The sequence below is a fragment of the Macrotis lagotis genome, chromosome X, assembly GCF_037893015.1.
Source record: "Macrotis lagotis isolate mMagLag1 chromosome X, bilby.v1.9.chrom.fasta, whole genome shotgun sequence".
NCBI lineage: Eukaryota > Metazoa > Chordata > Mammalia > Peramelemorphia > Peramelidae > Macrotis > Macrotis lagotis.
Genome location: NC_133666.1, coordinates 693156443 through 693174661, shown reverse-complemented (window position 1 = coordinate 693174661; position 18219 = coordinate 693156443). Strand labels below are relative to the sequence as shown.

General features: G+C 41.4%; 1 protein-coding gene across 10 annotated transcripts in view; it reads right to left on the bottom strand.

Moving 5' to 3' along the window:
* The window catches only part of DEPDC5 (DEP domain containing 5, GATOR1 subcomplex subunit), a 114187-nt gene that overhangs the window by 66426 nt on the left and 29542 nt on the right, over nucleotides 1-18219 (bottom strand). For 9 of the 10 annotated variants that reach the window (XM_074206415.1, XM_074206414.1, XM_074206418.1 and 6 more), the window contains 6 exons: nucleotides 11124-11173; nucleotides 10439-10508; nucleotides 8750-8828; nucleotides 2605-2666; nucleotides 1142-1211; nucleotides 514-586 (listed from right to left, as the gene is read on the bottom strand). In XM_074206415.1, coding sequence (XP_074062516.1) covers nucleotides 514-586; nucleotides 1142-1211; nucleotides 2605-2666; nucleotides 8750-8828; nucleotides 10439-10508; nucleotides 11124-11173 — 404 coding nt within the window. Of the gene's footprint in view, nucleotides 1-513; nucleotides 587-1141; nucleotides 1212-2604; nucleotides 2667-8749; nucleotides 8830-10438; nucleotides 10509-11123; nucleotides 11174-18219 lie in introns of those variants that run through there. The other variant, XM_074206423.1, reaches the window with a different exon arrangement.

The window sequence follows — 18219 nt, the reverse complement described above, 5'->3', positions numbered from 1 at the left end:
ATTAAGTGTCTGAGGCTGCATTTGAACTCAGGTACCCCTGACTCCAGGGCTGGCACTCTATCCATTGTGCCACCTAGCTGCCTCTTTTAAAAATTGTTTTTGAATTTTTTTCCCCACAACCTATTTCTTCCTTTCCCCCCTCTCTACTTTCTTTCCTTCATTTTTCCCCTCCTCCTTCCTCTTTCCTCTCTCTTTCCCTCCTTCCTTCCTCCTCGATACCAGGAGCCCCATAAGGACAGAAAAAGGTCTGCACTATGCCTTGTTTCTCTGGGCATTCCACTCCCCTGTCCCAGCCCAGAGTACCATCCCAGAGACACAAAGAGGTTTTCAGTGTCCTTCTGTGCCCTTCTCTGAGGACGACACAGCTCCTCGGCCGTTCCCAGAATCCTGGTGACAACTGGTCTTCCAGTTGTTCTAAAGGCCTCTGGTAATGCAGGCAGACCCCAAAACCTCATGAGTATCACAGAAAATGGTGCCCCAATCCCCCCACCCACCCAGCAGGCCAGAACCTACTTGTAAAAATCTTCATAAAATCTGCCCTCATGATCCTGTCGAATCGAGGCTCGGTGGGTCTCAGGAAACTCATCTGAGGGCAGAGGAGGATTTGTCATTAGGAAGGGCAGTTGCGCGTCTGAGGACTCTTGGAAAGACAAACCATCTGTGGGCTTCTGTCCACTCTCCCTGAGCTCCCCTTTCTGGTCTGGCTCTCACAGCTGGGGGTCTTGAGTGACTCACAGCGGGGGCCCCACCTCTCCTCCCAGTGGCCTCAGCCAGGAAAGACCCTGGGCCTCTCTCCCCACCAGCTACACACACCCTCATCTTCTCCCCCACCCCAGACTGCGAGCTTCCAGGAAGATAGAGCTGGGGTCACGGCCTCCATTCTCAGCCCTCGTCACACCTCCTGCAGCTTTCACTCCCGTGTCCACCCTCCTCACTCGTCCCTCTGGGGACGAGAAAACACTATCCACTCGAACCTGTGTGTTCTTGCCCCAAGAGCAGCCAGTGAGTCCAAAGCTGATTAGCAGACACAGGCCCTGCCCCCAGGGGTAGATGGAGACCCCAGCAATCTAGCCAGAGGTTAAGAAACATCTGCAGCTGGCAGAAGGGGTCAAAGACCAGAGACGGAGGTGGGAGGACTCACCTATAGATTTTGCATCATAGAAAGTCCTAGAAAACAGAACCACGGTCACTTCATGGCTACAATTCTTTTCCTGCATGGAAAGAAAATGAGGAGAGATGATTCTGAAGCTTCTCAGACACAGTCTCAATGAATGGAGCCTCCCGGGAGCCCCAGGGAAGCCCCTTCCAGGGAGAAGATGGGTCTACCCCTCCTGCCCACACCTCTGCGTCTTGCTGCAAAGGCAGCCTGACGATGCCACAGATGTGGGGGCCAAGGCCATCAGCGAATGATGCTTAAGCCAGGGACAGAAGGGCACAAGGCTATTGAGGATGGTGGCCTCATAGTGGCACTACAAGACTTGGGGTCATTCTCCTAATCTCCAGTTAGAGCTGTCAGATCCAGGCTGCAGAAACTGGGGGACACCTGGTGATGAGGCATGACTGCCAACAGAGCTCCCACCTCACCTACCAAAGGGGGCTCGAGGCATTTGGAACCTCCTGGCCAGCTGGACTGCCCAGAAGGGAAAGAACATCAAGGGAGGACCGGGCAGACAAATAAAACCCTCAAGAAACATGGCAAGTCCCCAGGGCAGCTTCCAGGAAACTCCGGCCTCATCTACCAATGGGAGATTTGGACCAACATTTCTTTCCATTACAGCACATCCCCATCCTGAGGGTCTTCAGCAGTATAAATGTGGGTCATCCCCAAGCCTTACCTCCCTCTCCCTCTTCCATTTGGTCCACCCCAACAGGCCTCCTGCTCTATCTCCTGCACCCCCCCCCACAAGTCCTCACTGACCTCTCCCTCCCACAGGTTTCCACACCATCTAGACAACAACCTCACCTCAGAGCCGGTCAGTAAACAACAGTCTGAGCCAGAATTCAGTCCCATAAACCATCACAATAATGAGAGTTAACACTGATCTATGTGTACTATCAGCTTTACAGTCATTTTCTTCACACAACCCTGGGAGGGAGGCGCTATTATTCCTAATTTACAGATGAAAAAACTGAGGAAAACAGAGATAAAGTGACCTGCCCAGAGTCATCCAGGTAGTTAAGTCTGAGGCTAGATTTGAACTCAAGTCTTCCTGACGCTATTCATTTCAGTACTGGGATGTTGCTCCCATTGAAGGAAATATGTATTTTCTACTACTCATATATTTTTCAACTAAAGGCATATCTACTTGGCTTTTAATCTACAAGAACTCTGTTCAGCTGGTAAGATAAACACAAATACCCAGGGTCTATGCTCTCACAAGCTCCTTGCCTTGGAATATCCCTCCTTGCAGGCTACTGCAGTCAGACTGAGGTGGATTAAGTCACAGAGTCACACCTGGTATTCAGTGTCGGAGGTGAGATTTGAACCCAGGCCTTTCCAACTTCAAGCTCTGTCTCCACCTGCCACATTCAAGGGTGCAGTGCATGTGCACAAAGAAAGCCTCACCCACCACCCAGGATTTCAACCAGGAAATCTAAGCGTACCTTCCACTTGGTAAAGAGGTCAGCAAGGAAACCATTCACAGCTTTTTCAAAATACAAATCTCCTGCAAAGGAAGGAGCAGAGCAAAGAGTTTAAGAGAGGCAGATGCTTTTCCCTCTGATCCCCAGAGATGGCAGCAAAGCCAATCTGAGAAGAAGCTGGGCTCCCATCAGACCGGGGGAGAAAGGCCGAACAGACAGATGGGGTTCACCTTCCCAGAGAACGTTTGCCTTGTTTCCTGAAACCCAACCTGGCCCTTGGCACCAACAATAAAAAGGAAGATGGCAGTCTTGTCCTGAGGAACGAGAACAGTGGAACCCATTCCTAGAGCCAGGGACAGTGGGTCCCCACACACCATCTTCATCCCACGTGCTGGATGGAAGAAAAGCATGCCGGCCTGTACCACCAAAGCCCATCTTTTTGACCCCATATCGCCCTTGGGATGTAAAGTGGCTGAAGATCTGGGAATCGCAATTTCGGATGACAAGAGGGCAAAGGAAGGATGCCCAGGAGGCCAAAGTTGGTGGCAACAGTTACAATGAAGTGCTCTCAGGAGCCTCATGACCATTGTGAGAAGGAAGAGACAGCTCTGGGAGCAAGGGATGAATTAACAGTGAGAGCACGGGGTCCACTGACCTCATCATACAGGGACTGGGGAGACAAGATGAGTCAAGACTGGAATCCAAGTTTGGAAATAGGACAGGAAGGAGGGGGTAAAGACGAGCAGCATTACACATTAAGAAGAGATACTCCAAGGGGTGGCTAGGTGGCATAGTGGATAAAGCACCGGCCTTGGAGTCAGGAGTACCTGGGTTCAAATCTGGTCTCAGACACTTAATAATTACCTAGCTGTGTGGCCTTGGGCAAGCTACTTAAACCCATTTGCCTTGCAAAAATCTTTAAAAAAAAAAAAGAGAGAGAGAGAGAGAGAGAGAGAGAGAGAGAGAGATACTCCAGTCAAGGACAACCCTGGGAAACCTGTTATGAAAAATGCCATCCATATCCAGAAAGGCAAAAAAACACCATGTAATTTGAATGCAAATATGCTTACCTTTTAAAATTTTTTCTTACGTTTTTCATTCCTATCTCATGGTTTTCTTTCTTTCCCCTTATTCTTAATTTCTCTTACACAAAATGACTAAGCTCTAAATATGTTAAACAAAAATGTATAAAAAACACTTTTGCCAGACTGCTCACCACCAAGGGAAGAGTGGTAGAAAACTGTGGAATTTATAAATTTTCAAATGGACGAATGCAGAAAAATTACCAGAACATGTACTTGGAAAAATAAAATATCAATTAAAAATAAAGAAAGAAATATTCCAGTTAGGAAATCTAAGAAATGGCAAGAGTAGTTTAAGAGAATGTAGAGGGGCAGCTAGGTGGTACAGTGGATAGAGCACCAGGCCTGGAGTCAGGAGGACCTGAGTTCAAATCTGGCCTCAGATGCTTCATAATTACCTAGCTGTGTGACATTGGGCAAGCACTTAACCCCACTGCCTTGCAAAAAAAATAATAAGAGGATGTTAAGTCCATCAGGGTCAGACTCAATAGAAGTGAATATTGGGGCAGCTAGGTGGCATGGCACAGTGGATTGAGTGCCAGCCCTGGAGTCAGGAGGACCGGAGATCAGGTTTGGCCTCAGATCCTTGGTAATTGCCTGGATTTGTGACCTTAGACAAGTCATTTGGCCCCAATGCCTTGCAAAAACAAAAACAAAAAGAAGTGATCATCAGTTTACTCCACAACACCTGGACAGAAAGAGGAAATGACAAACAGTTCACTAAAGGATGACATTGTAGTGAAGGAGACTGGTGAGTCAGACATCCAGCTTAGTATTGTTTCTGCCAAAAGCAGAACAGTTCATAATATTCTGACTTACTTCAATGATAGGCTCAACCAACAGAAAGTAAGAAAACCAACAAGAGAGAATTTTCTTCTAATTTAATTCTCATTGGAGAGGCTCTAACTTATGGGACGGAAACAAGGGGAACTTTGGTAAGGAATGACCACACATGCACCATATATCAGGAAGTGGAAGAAAGCTGGCAAAGTCTGACCCATGAGAATGATAGCTAAGCCTGCTTGGCATGGGAGAGGTGACTTCAAAGGGCTTAGAAGAAAGATAGGTAGACAGGTTAAATGTCTAAGGGAGAGATCAATCAAAAACAGTGGGATGGATGCTCAAGACTGGAATTAGGCAAATGCAAAGGGAAGTAATCCCAGTGAGGAGGACCCATCTGAAGAGACTACTGTGGACATATGGGAACATCTAATTTTAACAGAGTATGTAAAGGAACAGGAAACAAGGAGAGGGACCAGAGGACAAACATGAAGCATTAGCAAGGGTCTCTAAGAACAGTGGCAGGGGATGCTGAATATGCGAAGGAGCTGAGGCTGTGGAAGATCACCAAGGACAATAAGAGGAAAGCTAGGTATATGGAAAAGAAAAGGGTGATTGAAGAAGGGTGAGGATCTCCATTGACCCAATGAGCCTAATTGAAGCAGCAAAGACCAAGAGAAGAAACAAGAGGAAGCGTATGCCAAGAGGGTCAAACCCACTACTTCTGCCCTTCAATGTCCCAGTGGATAAAGCCAACTCTTCAATCAAGAGTTCCAAGAAAAACATCACACACATACACCCCACCCCAAATACACTTCTGGCAAATGGCAATGCTTCCAGCTTGGCTCCATAAACCATCATTCAGAGCTTAAGTACCAAATAAGAGGGGGCCTAGCACCAATACCAACTACCACCCAGAAGTAAGTAAGAACAAGAATGCAAGGGTGGCTAGGTGGCACAGTAGATAGAGCACCAGCCCTGGAGTCAGGAGGACCTGAGTTTAAATCCAGCCTCAGACACTTAATAATGACCTAGCTGTGTGGCTTTGGGCAAGCCACTTAATCCTATTGCCTTGCAAAAAACTAAAAAAAAAAAAAAAATCAAGAATGCCAGGAAAAGCAGTGTCTCAAAACACCAGACCATGTCTCCCGCTGCCATATTTGAGGAAGTGGCCCTTAGGACCCAGCACCAACCTCTGCAAAGACAGCAGCTCCTGTCTCCTCAGCAGCCCAGAAAGGAATTCCCACCAAAGACTATAGCACTGCCAAATGATTCCACATCCAAAACAATGTGATTGGACTAATGGGGATAGCACTTAAGAAGGTGCATTACCATCTCCATTGCCACTGCATCCTATGGACCACGGGGCCCTTTCATCCAACTTTTCATCCAGCTGAAACCTCCTAAGATGTTATCTGCTCTTATCAGATCATGGGAACAGGGCTGTTGATTTTTCTGCCTAAGTCCACAGGACTTTACACACAGTGAGAGGTAAATAAATATTTCATCCATTCATCCAGTGATTCATCCATCTATCCACCCATCCATTCACTCATGGGACAATGATAACAGAAAGAAGATAGAGCTACTTTGGTTTCCTCTTTTCACAGTCAAAGAGAATCACCTTAGGTCTGCAAGTCAAACATGATGAAGCTGGAGCTGATAACCAAAAGGACAGTAGGGCCAGTAAGCCTTTGGCAGTTCAAAGAACCTTGATCCAAATGATCTATGCCATAAAGTACTGAAATAATATGCCAGTGTGGTGAATGAACCATATCTCAGCAAGACTGAGGAGAATGAAGTGCAAGAAAAGGTCATGTGCTGTCCCAATTTGTGAAAAAGGAAAGAGAATCAAGTTTGCAAATGCTAGACCAGTGAGCTTGACATCAATTCCTGGCAACATTCTAGAATGTGTTCTAGAACACTTAGAACAGCCACCCTAAAGGGGTCTCATTCTAGACCCCTTTAGCCAATGGGACCCCATTACTAGATGTAGTAACAAAATGGAACTACATCAACTGTGAAATGGGTGAACAAATTGTAGTATATGAATATAACAGAACAATGCCACAAGACATGACCATGCAGGAATCCAGAGAAATGCTGTGAGACTTGTACAAACTGATAAAAGAATGAGACAAGAATCAACACCAATGCCACTGAAGTAGACAAAAGATGGCAGAAAAAGCAGAAGAGCTCTGTCCTGACCCCTGTAATACTGATGAATGTCCCAAATTGAAAATAAAACATGCTCCCTGCCTCATCCCCATCAGTAGACCCAGGGGAAGGCTAGATTTGGAAGGCAGCATTCATTGTCAAATCGTCAAATTTGTTGGCTTTGGTTAAATGTTTCTTTATAAGAAGAATTCTTTATAAGAAGGGTTCAACTAAAAAAGGGGAAGGAAAGAGACTTAAAGGGCAATGACTTTGTGACAAAAGACAGTTTTTAAAAAAATATAGTTAGTTTATGCCACACTAACTTTGATAAATCAATTGTTATATGCATTGTTTAAATTAAAACATTTGATCCATTCTCTCAATTATTTTTAAAGATAAAGAGAGAGATGCAAGCTATACAGTAGTATAATTAATTTGATTCAGAACTGGTTGAATGGTCAGACTAAAAGACTAGTCTCTTATGGCTTAAAGTTGATTTGAAAGTCGAGTGCCTCAGAGATCTCACTTGGGCCCCATGCAATTGAACATTTTTATCACTGACTCAGGGAGAGATGTTTATCAAATCTGCAGATGGCAAAAAGCTCAGAAGGAGGACTAGGGCTGAAATCTGACTTCAAAAAAAAGTCAAAGCATTGGGCTAATTCAGATAAAATCAAATGGAATAAGGATAAATGTCGAATATTACATATGAGTTCAGCAAGGTTGGCTTCCCATGTACAATTGGTGAAGGCAAGTATGGGGAGAGGACAATGTTTGTCCAGGAGAGTCCTGGGAACTCTCATGAACTGCAAGCTTGATATGAACTGACATGTTGACATGACAGCAATGGAGACTAATACAATCTCAGGGAGAGTACGGAGGGTGGCAATGGCACCCAGGAATAAGAAGATGACAGTGCCTCTGTTTTTTGAAGTTATCAAACAATATCTGGAGAAGTGTGTTCAGTTCTTTCCACTGCTTTCTAGAAAGGACACTGATAAACTGGAACATAGCCAGACAAGGGCAAAGGAACATTGATGTGCCTCAAGCTAGGGCCACGATCCAGAGAGATTGGCTAAAAAAACTAGAGATGTTTAGCTTGGAGAGGAAAAGACTTAGGGGAAAGGGGGAGGAAGTAGAGAATGAGATGGCTATACTCAAATCTCAGAAGATATGTCTCCTGGGAGAGGGATACAATTCTTCTATTTAGCCCTGAAAAATAGTCCTTGGGTCCTAATAGGCTGGAAGGTGCAAAAAGTTCAATCAAAAGCTGATGTCCAAAAGAACCATGCTCATCGTGAGAATTATAGCTGTTCCACTGTAGAATATCCTTAGACAGGGTGGGTTCTCCCTAAATAGATATCTTCAAGCAGAACATATAGAATAGAGAGAATTCCTGTTTTGGTTTGAGTTGGAGTAGATGGTCTGAGAATCCTTCTAACTCAGGTAAGTTCTAGAATTCTGAGAGCTCAAGTGATAGAGGAAACAATGGGCACAGGACAGAAAGCAACCAAAGAATGAGGGCTAAAGGATTACAGAGCTAAAGCTGAAAAGGCCCTTGAGGTCATCTCCTTCTACAGATGAGGAAACTGAGGCCATCTTAACAAATGACTTGCCCAACATGCCACAATATCCAACTCTCACTCTGGTCTTCCCCAATATAGCACAGTGGAGAGATCACTGAGCCTGAGGTCGGGAAGATATGAATTTGAATCCAGCTTCAGACACTTTCTAGCTATGTGACCCTGGGCAAGTCACTTCACTTCCCTCTGCCTCTGTGTTGTAATCTGTAAAATGGGGTAATATTAATAATACCACCTATCTCCCAGGGTCAAAGTGAGGATCCAATGAGATAATATTTGTAAAGCATTATATAAAGGTTATTATCATTGAGTGAATCCTCTTTGTAGAACTGGGAGGTGGATATTGGGGGGAAGGGAAGGGAATAAGCATTTACATAGCAGGTCAACCACTTTACAATTAGTATCTAATATGACCAGAGTTACAGAGGATTAGACAGTAGGGCTGGGCTTTCATCTACCCTTACAGAGAGGAAGGGCCCACTCAGAGTCAGGAACACTGATGCTGATGGGCAGTGAAATCTCAGTGCCCCAATTCTGAACAACCACATTGAAAAGAAAGATTACCATAAATATCGAAATCCCACATTTCACAGCTCATCTGAATAAATATATAAACCATAGCTGATGTCGAACGGAATACCACCTGAAAAAAAGCAAAGACACAGTCACATTTTTCCAAGGACTAAGGTCAAGGGCAGCTAGGTGGCGAAGTGGATAGAGTACTAGTCCTAGAGGCTGGAGAACCTGAGTTCAAATCCAGCTTTAGGCACTTAATAATTACCTAGCTGTGTGACCTTACACAAGTCACTTAACCCCATTGCCTTGCAAGCCCCCCCCAAAAAAGAACCAAGGACTAGGGTCAAAAATTGTTCCTATATCACAATATTGGCTTTATGAATAGTGCTTCCCTCTTCCCACTTCAGCTTAGTTGGTCCTGTCCCACCCCACTGGTTTCACATGGATGCAGATACTGATATCCATTAGAGGAGGAGCCAAGGATGAGAAGCACCTCTCATGTCATCATGCCCAGATATGAGACATTACCTTCATGGCCGTGTAGACCCATGCACAGAGGCCAAGATCCCTGACAGAGGAGAGGGGAAGGACCCATGGAGGTGAGCAAAGAGATTTTTCCTTCATTTTAATTTACAAACTATAAAAGGGAATTGATTTAAACTCTTCTCAAGTGAACCCTTGGCTATTACAAAACCCCCTGATATAGGTGGGCATCATTGTACAAGGGACTATACACTTTTAAGCTTCAATAAGGTGATGTCATGACCAGGATCTCTCCTTTCCTTGGGGACTGATCATCCCCATGAACGTTAACTGGCCTCCCTAGGCTGGAATTCAATGACACCCTCCCCCAGGTCAATGTGGTTTAGACAATTCATAGGTTTTCAGAGTTGGGAGGGAGTTTTCTGGACTAAGGCTGTCTCCCTTCACAAAATAACCTCCATGGTACTTTCCACCAATCCAAATTCTGCCCATCTCCTCATGGAAGCCTTTCCTTACTCCAGGCTCCAGGATGGGAAGGGAAGGAAAGTAAGACATCTGGGAGGAGTGAGATGTCCTAGTTCAAGGCCCTGGTTGTCCTATGGGAATCTGGGCAAAACATTTCCCTGATCTCTGGCTAGGTTTCCTTCTCGGTAAAACAAGCATGAAACGTGCACCAGTCATCCTAGAGGGTTGTTGAGAACAAGAACCTGGTAACCCAAAGAGCAGTAGTGGTGGTCCCTTTCCCAAAAGCTGCCAAAGGGCCCCTTGGCTCCTTGTATTACTGTCATTGGGATGCTGCACAAAATGAATGAGCAGCAATTAATCCTCACAACAACAGGTTACCCAAATCTCATGCTGCTTCTAACTTCACCACTTGATAATCTGCCTCTCCAAATGGCAGGGAGGATCCTTCAGGACCTACATGGACCATACCCTCGACAACTTGGAAGCCCCCATCCCATCTCCATCCCTTGCTCCACTGTCATTGCACTGAGGCCCAAGGAGCCAGGGGGTTGTTACCAAATCGATCTTCTCAGAGTCTATCTTCCCTTACCCAAAGAAAACCAACCTCAAAAGGAAATGATCAGCACCACCAGGCTGAAGACAGGCAGATGCACAGACATCAGCACAGTCGCGTGGTTTGTCTACCTGGCACAGGAGCCCCACTTTTTTGGGAGGGATCCACTCAGGATGAGTGCAGAGTGGATGGGAGCCACAGGAGAATGTTGCAGGGGATTCTGGAAGGGCTCTTACCCGTGTATCTTCACTGATGTACCCACACATGACTTTCTCACTCTTCACCCACAGCTCACCAGCCTGGGCCCTGTAAGCAAGAGACCACAAACGGTATTTCAAAGGAATCTTACCTGCAAGGGGCAGAGTGGGTAGAAGGAAAACAGAGCAAGATCTAGGTTTAATATTGGACCCCAAATCCCCCAAATGAGAGCTGTCCAGAAGGGCAGTGGGAGGGAAACGTTGGCAGGAGGCAGGCAGGGTCTGGCAAAACCAGATGGGTATTGAGCTTTAAGATGGGTCAAATACTCTAAATCATGGGATTATTTATCACAACTCAACTCAGGGGCTATTTATCACCACTCTAGGAAGTAAATGTGATCATCAGCACCATATTACAGAGGAGGAAATAGGCCATCAAGGTGAAATGACTCACCCACTGCCCATGGTCCAAGCCATTTACATGGCAGAGGTGAAAATCGAACCCAGGCCCTCAGACACCACATCCATCATTCTTTTCATGGCAGGTGCTACTTCTCTAATGTCCAGACATCTGACATTCAGTGCTACTGTTGCTGCTGTGTTTTTTTTTTTTACCACAACTGCTTCCCCTCAAGGGAAATAAAATCTGACATTTCATAGGAAGCCCTGTTGCTAATGCTCTCCACAGTTAGTCACAAACAGGCACAGAGAGGGCAAGACTCACCGGATCCCTGCCAGTTCTACCTTCTGAGTGATGTAGGCACAGGTGCTGACCTGGATGGGGCAGGAGAGGAGAGAAGACAGGGAGACTCAGAAGACTGAGGCTGCAGAAGGAGCAAGGCCTCTGGACTGGCCAGCAGTCTAGTGGACAGGCCAGTCTAAGTCAGGATGCCAGGAAAGGGAGAGTCAGGGGAGAGAAGTGACTGCAGAGCCACACACACACACACACACACAAACACACACACACATGTATCTGTGTTACAAAGTGATGATCATGAAAACAATCTGGACCTGGCTAAGAAACAAAGTGATGGATAGTGGAATACATTAGATATATAATAAGACAGTAGGAAATGATCATAGTAATCTAGTGTTTGACAAATGCAGAGATTTGGGAGTAAAAAAGATTTGGGTCTAAGAACTCAGAATTCAACAAAAATTGCTGGGAAAACTGGGAAAAATTTGGCAGAAAAAGGCACAGAACAGTTCTTCACACCACATACCAAGATAAACTCAAAATAGGTATTCTTATAGCTACTACTATATTTCCAATACAATACTGAATAATACTAGTGACAGCGGGCATGATTCTTCCACACCTGATCTTACTGGAAAAGTCTCAAGTTTATCCCCATTACGAATAATTCTTGCTGATGGTTTTAGATAAATTTTTTTTATCAATTTATACCACTTATACCAATACTTTCAAGTATTTTTGATAGAAATGAGTGGTATTTTTTCTTCTATATTAAAGTAATCTATTATATTAATAGTTTTTATTTATGTTAAACCATTTTTGCGTTCCCGGTAGGAATTCCAGTTGATCAGAATATGTAATGTTTTACCCAACCATAGAGAGCTACTTTAGTGTTAAAGATCTGGATTCAAATCCAGAGGAAGACAGTAAGGTTAAAAAGAGTTAACATCAAATGAATGAGAGACGAGTCCAAAAAGAAAGATGAGAAGAACTTGAAAAGGAATTCCAAAGTCAGAGAGAACAGGGAAAATTAGAAAATAAACTAAAAGTAATCCAAGAAATTTGTGAAAAGAAAGATAACTGATTAGAAAGAGATACATAACCGTAAAGAAGAAAATAAATTGTTGAAAACTGGAATTGTGAATGTGGAATTGAATGACATTATAAGACACCAAGATATGATAAAACTAGGAAAAAAAATAGCAGGGCTCTGTTGCTTTGTCCATCCCTCAGAGCTGGGGTGCAGTCCAGAGTGGCAACCCCAAAGGGAGGACAAGCACTAGCATGGCAGAGCTTGTGACAAGGAAACACACACACACATTTTGTCGATCTGGTGCTTTAGGGATACTATTGAGGCAGTGGAGAAGAAGATGCTTTGGGGAAGGGAGAGACTAGAGGCAAGGAGGCTAATTAGAAGGTTGCTTCTATTTTTTGGCAAATTGTTATAAGAGGTAACAACAAATTAATAGAGAGAATACATGGGGATGGCTTGGTGGTACAATGGATAGAACACAAGGAATCAGGAGTGAGGAGGATCTGAGTTCAAATGTGGCCTCAGGCACTTAATACTAACACAGCTGTGTGATCTTAGGCAAATTACTTAACCCCATTGCCTTGCAAAAAACAAAAAATAACAATAAAATTACTAACATGATAATGTAAAAAAAGCCTGTGGTTCTTCAGAGAATATATGGTGTTACTTCCTCTGAGATGAGGAGAGAAGGCATATGTTGGGAAATTAAAATAGAAACAAAAGATATCAAAATCTTTAAGTACTTTCCTTTTCTGATTTATAACCAACCAACCAAACAACATGCATTTTTTTTAATCCACACAGTGATACGATATTACAGATGCACAGGCAAAAATGAAACAGTTTCTGCCCTCAAAGAGCTTTCGATTCTGGTACTTTGTGAGGGGTTCAAGAAGTAACATACGTGAAAACAATTCTGAATATAAAATCCTGGACATGTGTAGAATAAGATAATTTAGGGAGTCGTAAGAGACAATTCAATTTAGACTTTTATAGATCTGAAATGGACTTTCCCCAGTGTCCCTAAAAACAAGCAACTAAGTCCTCGATGCCAACAGGGAGACCCCAAGGCAGCCACAGAAGCCACTTCATTGACAGTAGATTCCTTCATTTCCAAGTGAAAAGGAGAGCAGAACGTTATCAGCTTGGAAAGGTGGGGTGAAGGTAGATGGAAGGGCTCTGAGAGACAAAGGGGTTCTTATTTGGTATCTTGGAGGTCAGGACATGCTCACACTTGTGCTGGAGAACCTGTGTGAAGGGAAGAGTGACCAAGCAGAGGGCGACCCATCCTAGCCCTCCTCCATAACTGCTGCCAAAGCTAGATCCAGAGGGCCAACAGAAACTCATTTAAAAGGGGCAAAACCACCAATCACCTCCTGAAAGATTCCAAAATGAAAACTTTTTTTTAATTCTTTTTTTTTTTTAGGTTTTGCAAGGTAAATGGGGTTAAGTGGCTTGCCCAAGGCCACACAGCTAGATAATTATTAAGTGTCTGAGGCCAGATTTGAACCCAAGTACTCCTGACACCAAGGCAGGTGCTCTATCTACTGCACCACCTAGCCGCCCCTGCAAAATGAAAACTTGAAGAAATGTTATAGGTAAATTCCAGAACTATCAGGTTAAGGAGAAAATATTGCAAGTGGCCAGAAAGAAGCAATTCAAGTATTGTGAAGAAAACAATCAAGATAACACAAGATTTAGCAGCTTCTACATTAGATAGGACTTGGAATATGATGTTCCAGAGGGCAAAGGAGCCAGGATTACAACCAAGAATTACCTACCCAGAAAAACTGAGTATAATCTTCAGGAGAAAAAAAATGGTCATCTAATGAAATAGAGGACTTTCAAAGATTCCTGATGAAAAAACCAGCGCTCATGGGAAGATAATACTTGTCATTAATAAGAGTTTCCTCATTATTAGGGCAGATAGAAGAAATATATATGGACAGACGGTACAAGTTTGAATTGAATATGATGAGACAATAAAATAAAGGGGGTGAAAAACAAAAGAAAGGGGAGAAAGGGAAAAGGAGAAGAATGAGGTAAATTATCTCATATAAAAGAAGCAAGAGTTATTTCAGTAAAGGGAAGATGGTAGAGGGGTCGGGGAGTGTTTGAACTTTACTCTCATTGGAATTGGTTCAAATAGGGAACAATATACATATTCAACTGAGTATAGAAATCTGTCTTAGGAGAAGAAAGGGATATGAGAAGGGGGCTGCAGGGGAGGTACTCATAGAAAAGAGGGTTGATTGGAGGATGGGGTAGTCAGAAGCAAAACATTTTTGAGGATGGGGTGAAAGAAGAGAGAGAGAGACAAAAGAATAAATGGGGGGGAGTAGGATAGATGTAATTACAGTAAAGCAATCTAACTGTGAAAAAAATTTTGAAGCGAATTTCTCTGATAAAGGTCTCTTTCAAATATATAAAGAAATGGATCAAATTTATAAAAATAAAAGTCATTCCTTAATTGATAAATCATGAAAAATGATCAGCTGATGGAAAATGAATAGTCAGTTTTCAGAAGTAATTAAAGCTACCTAAAGCCACAATAAAAATGTTCTAAATTACTGATTGGAGAAATGCAAATTAAAACAATATTGAGGCACTACCTCACACCTATTAGGCTGGCTAATGAGACAGAAAAGGAGAATGATAAATGTTGGAGGGGAGGTGCAAAAACTGAGACAATGATTCAACCATTATGTAGAGCAATTTGAAACAATGCCCAAACATTCAGAGGTGCTCTTTTCTGGGGGGCAAGAATTGGAAGAGGAAATGCCATCAATAAGAGAATGACTAATCAATTGTGATATATGATTGTGAGGAACACTATTGTGATATAAGAAATGATGGTCTAAATATTCTCAGAAAAACCTGGAGAGACTTCCATGAACTAATGCAAAGTGAAATGAGAAGAACCAGGAGAACAGTGGACACAGTTACAGCAATATTGTATAATGATCAAATGTGAATGATTTAGCTAGTCCAACCAATGATTCAAGACAACTCTGAAGGACTTATCATGAAACATGCTATCCATTTCCCAAGAAAGAATTGATGGAATCTGAATATAGATTGAAGTATATTTTTTTAATTTTTTTGAGTTTTTATTTTGGTCCATGCTTTCTTTTACAAAATGACTAATAGAAAAATACATTTTGGATGATTACACATGTATGGCCAATATCAAATTGCTTGCCTTCTCAATGAAGAGGGTGAGGAGGGAAGGAGAGAGCTTGAAACTCAATTTTAAAAATGAATGTTGGGGCGGCTAGGTGGCGTAGTGGATAAAGCACCAGCCTTGGAGTCAGGAGTACCTGGGTTCAAATCCAGTCTCAGAAACTTAATAATTACCTAGCTGTGTGGCCTTAGGCAAGCCACTTAACCCCATTTGCCTTGCAAAAAAACCTAAAAAAAAAAAAAAAAAGAATGCTAAGGGGCAGCTAGGTAGTACAGTAGATAGAGTACCAACCCCAGTCAGGAGGGCCTGAATTCAAATCAGGGCTCAGACATTTAAAAATTACCTAGCGATGTGACCTTGGGTAGGTCATTTAAACTTGTTGCCTTGCAAAAACAAAACAAAAAAAAAACAACAACAAAAATGAATGTTGAAAAATGTTTTCATATGTAATTAGGGAAAAGTAAAATATTAGATTTTTAAAAGTTATGTAACAATTGATTTGCATTTTGCACAATTAAATAAAAATATTAAAAAATGAAACAAGTGATGTACACATAGTTAAAATGGAGGATGGGAGTAAAATTTGTTATGCTTCAGCTGATACAAAGTTTATTATGCTTCAGCAATTATTATCTCAGACAAAGTTATAACTAAAACAGATTTTATTAAAAGAGATAAAAAGGGTAAACTATATCTTGATAAAAGGTAACACAGACAATGAAGCAGCAGTATCATTCATTACTGAACTGACATGAACCAAATACTGTAGCATCTAAAATTTTAAGAAGGGGTAGCTAGATGGCACTGTGGATAGAGGACCAGCCCTGACCTGAGTTCAAATTTGACCTCAGACACTTAATAATTACCTAGCTGCCTTGGGCAAATCACTTAATTCCTCCTACATTACCTTGAAAAAAAAATAAAAAATAAACAAATAAATAACAGTAAAATGAATTACAGGTGGAGATAGAAAGCAGTCCTATAATAGTAGATTTTAATTTTCCCCTCTCAGAACTAAGTAAATCTAACCAAAAAATAAAAAAAAAAAAGAATTTAAGGAAGTGAACAGAATTTTAAATAAACTAGATATGATAGATATCTGGAAAGAACTGAATGGAAATAGAAAGAAATATACTCAGCAGTTCATGGTGATGATGTTTGTCCTTCATTCTCAAAGAAGACCTAGGCATCAAGGAAGTGATGTCATGACAAGCATGTGGATTTAAGTGAGAGGGTGCTGTGCCAAGTCATTAACCTCACTTTCTACTCTTCAGTCATCTGGGCCCAGGGGCTAGATAGGAATTAGGACAACTGGAGATGGCCCTGGATATGAGACAATCAGGGTTAAGTGACTTGCCCAAGGTCACGCAACTAGTAAATGTCAAGTGTCTGAGGTCAGATTCGAAACTGGATCTTCCTGACTCCAAGGCCAGCTCTCTATCCACTGTACAACCTAGCTGCACCTAGCATCTAGGTTCATGGTACCTTTACAAAGATGGAGCATATATTACCAATTTTATAGTTAAAAGCAGAAAAACAGAACTATTAAAAGTATCCTTTTCAGATCATATTGTAATAAAAATTTTATTTAATAAGGGACCAAGGAAACAGGTTAAAAACTCTTTGGCATTTAAACAACCTAACCTTAAAGAATGAGTGGATTAAAGAACAAATCACAATAGACTCAGCTCTTCTCAGCAGAACAATAATTAAAGACAATTTAGAATTGACTTGATAGAAACTAGCATCCAAACCTAGAGAAAAGAACTTATGGAATCTGAATGCATACTAAAGCAGACTATTGTTACTTTAAAATTTGTTTTATTTTTTTTGCCTTTTTTTTCTTTTATTCCAATTTTTCTTTCACAACATGACTAATAAGAAAATATGTTTAATATAGTTATACATCTATAAACTATATCAGATTACTCACTGTCAAGAGAAGGGTGGAAGGAAAGGGAGGTAGAGAGAAAAATGTGGAATTCAAGAATCTTACAAAAAATTGAATGCTGAAAACTATCTTTACATGCATGAAAAAATAAAAAATAAGAAATAGAAAATAATTTCATTAAAGATAATGACAATGAGTTAACATGAAAATCTAGACATGATTAGAGGAAAATTTATATCACTAAATGCTTAAATCAATAAAATAGAGAAGAGCTCATGAATTGAGGATACAATTTAAAATTTAGGAAAAAAAACAAATGAAAAATCCATGGTTAAAAACTAAATTAAAAAACTCTAAAAATTAAAGATGAGATTAATAAAGTTGAGAGCAAAGTAATCATTGAATTGATAAATAAAACTACGAGTTGGTTTTATAAAAAAAAGAAATAAAGTAAACAATTTGTAAATTTGATTTAAAAAGAGGGAAGAAAACCAAATCACTAGTATTAAAAATGAAAAGGGAGAAAAATACTACCAAAGAAGATGAATTTAAAGAAATTATAAGGATTTATTTTGCCCAATTAAATGCTAATATAAATGCTAATTAAATGCTAATAAATTGAACGATTTAAGTGAAATGGAGAATATTCACAAAAATATAAATCTATATATAAAATATATAATCTAGACAATTAGCAGAAGAGAAAATAGAATATCTAAATAGACCTAGTTTAGAAAAAGAAGTTGAACAAGCCAAAACTGAACTTCCTAAAAGAAAAGCACCAGGACCAGATGGCTTTACAGTTGAATTTTAACAAGCATTTAAAAATCAACCAAGTGCAGTATTAAATAATTTGGAATAAGTAAAGAAGGAATTCTACCAAACTCCTTTTATGAAACAATTATAATACTGATACCTAAACTAGGAAGAGTAGAAACAGAAAAAGAAAATTATGCACCAATTTCAGTAGTGAATCTGTATGACTTTACATAAATAAGTGATAACATATTACTGA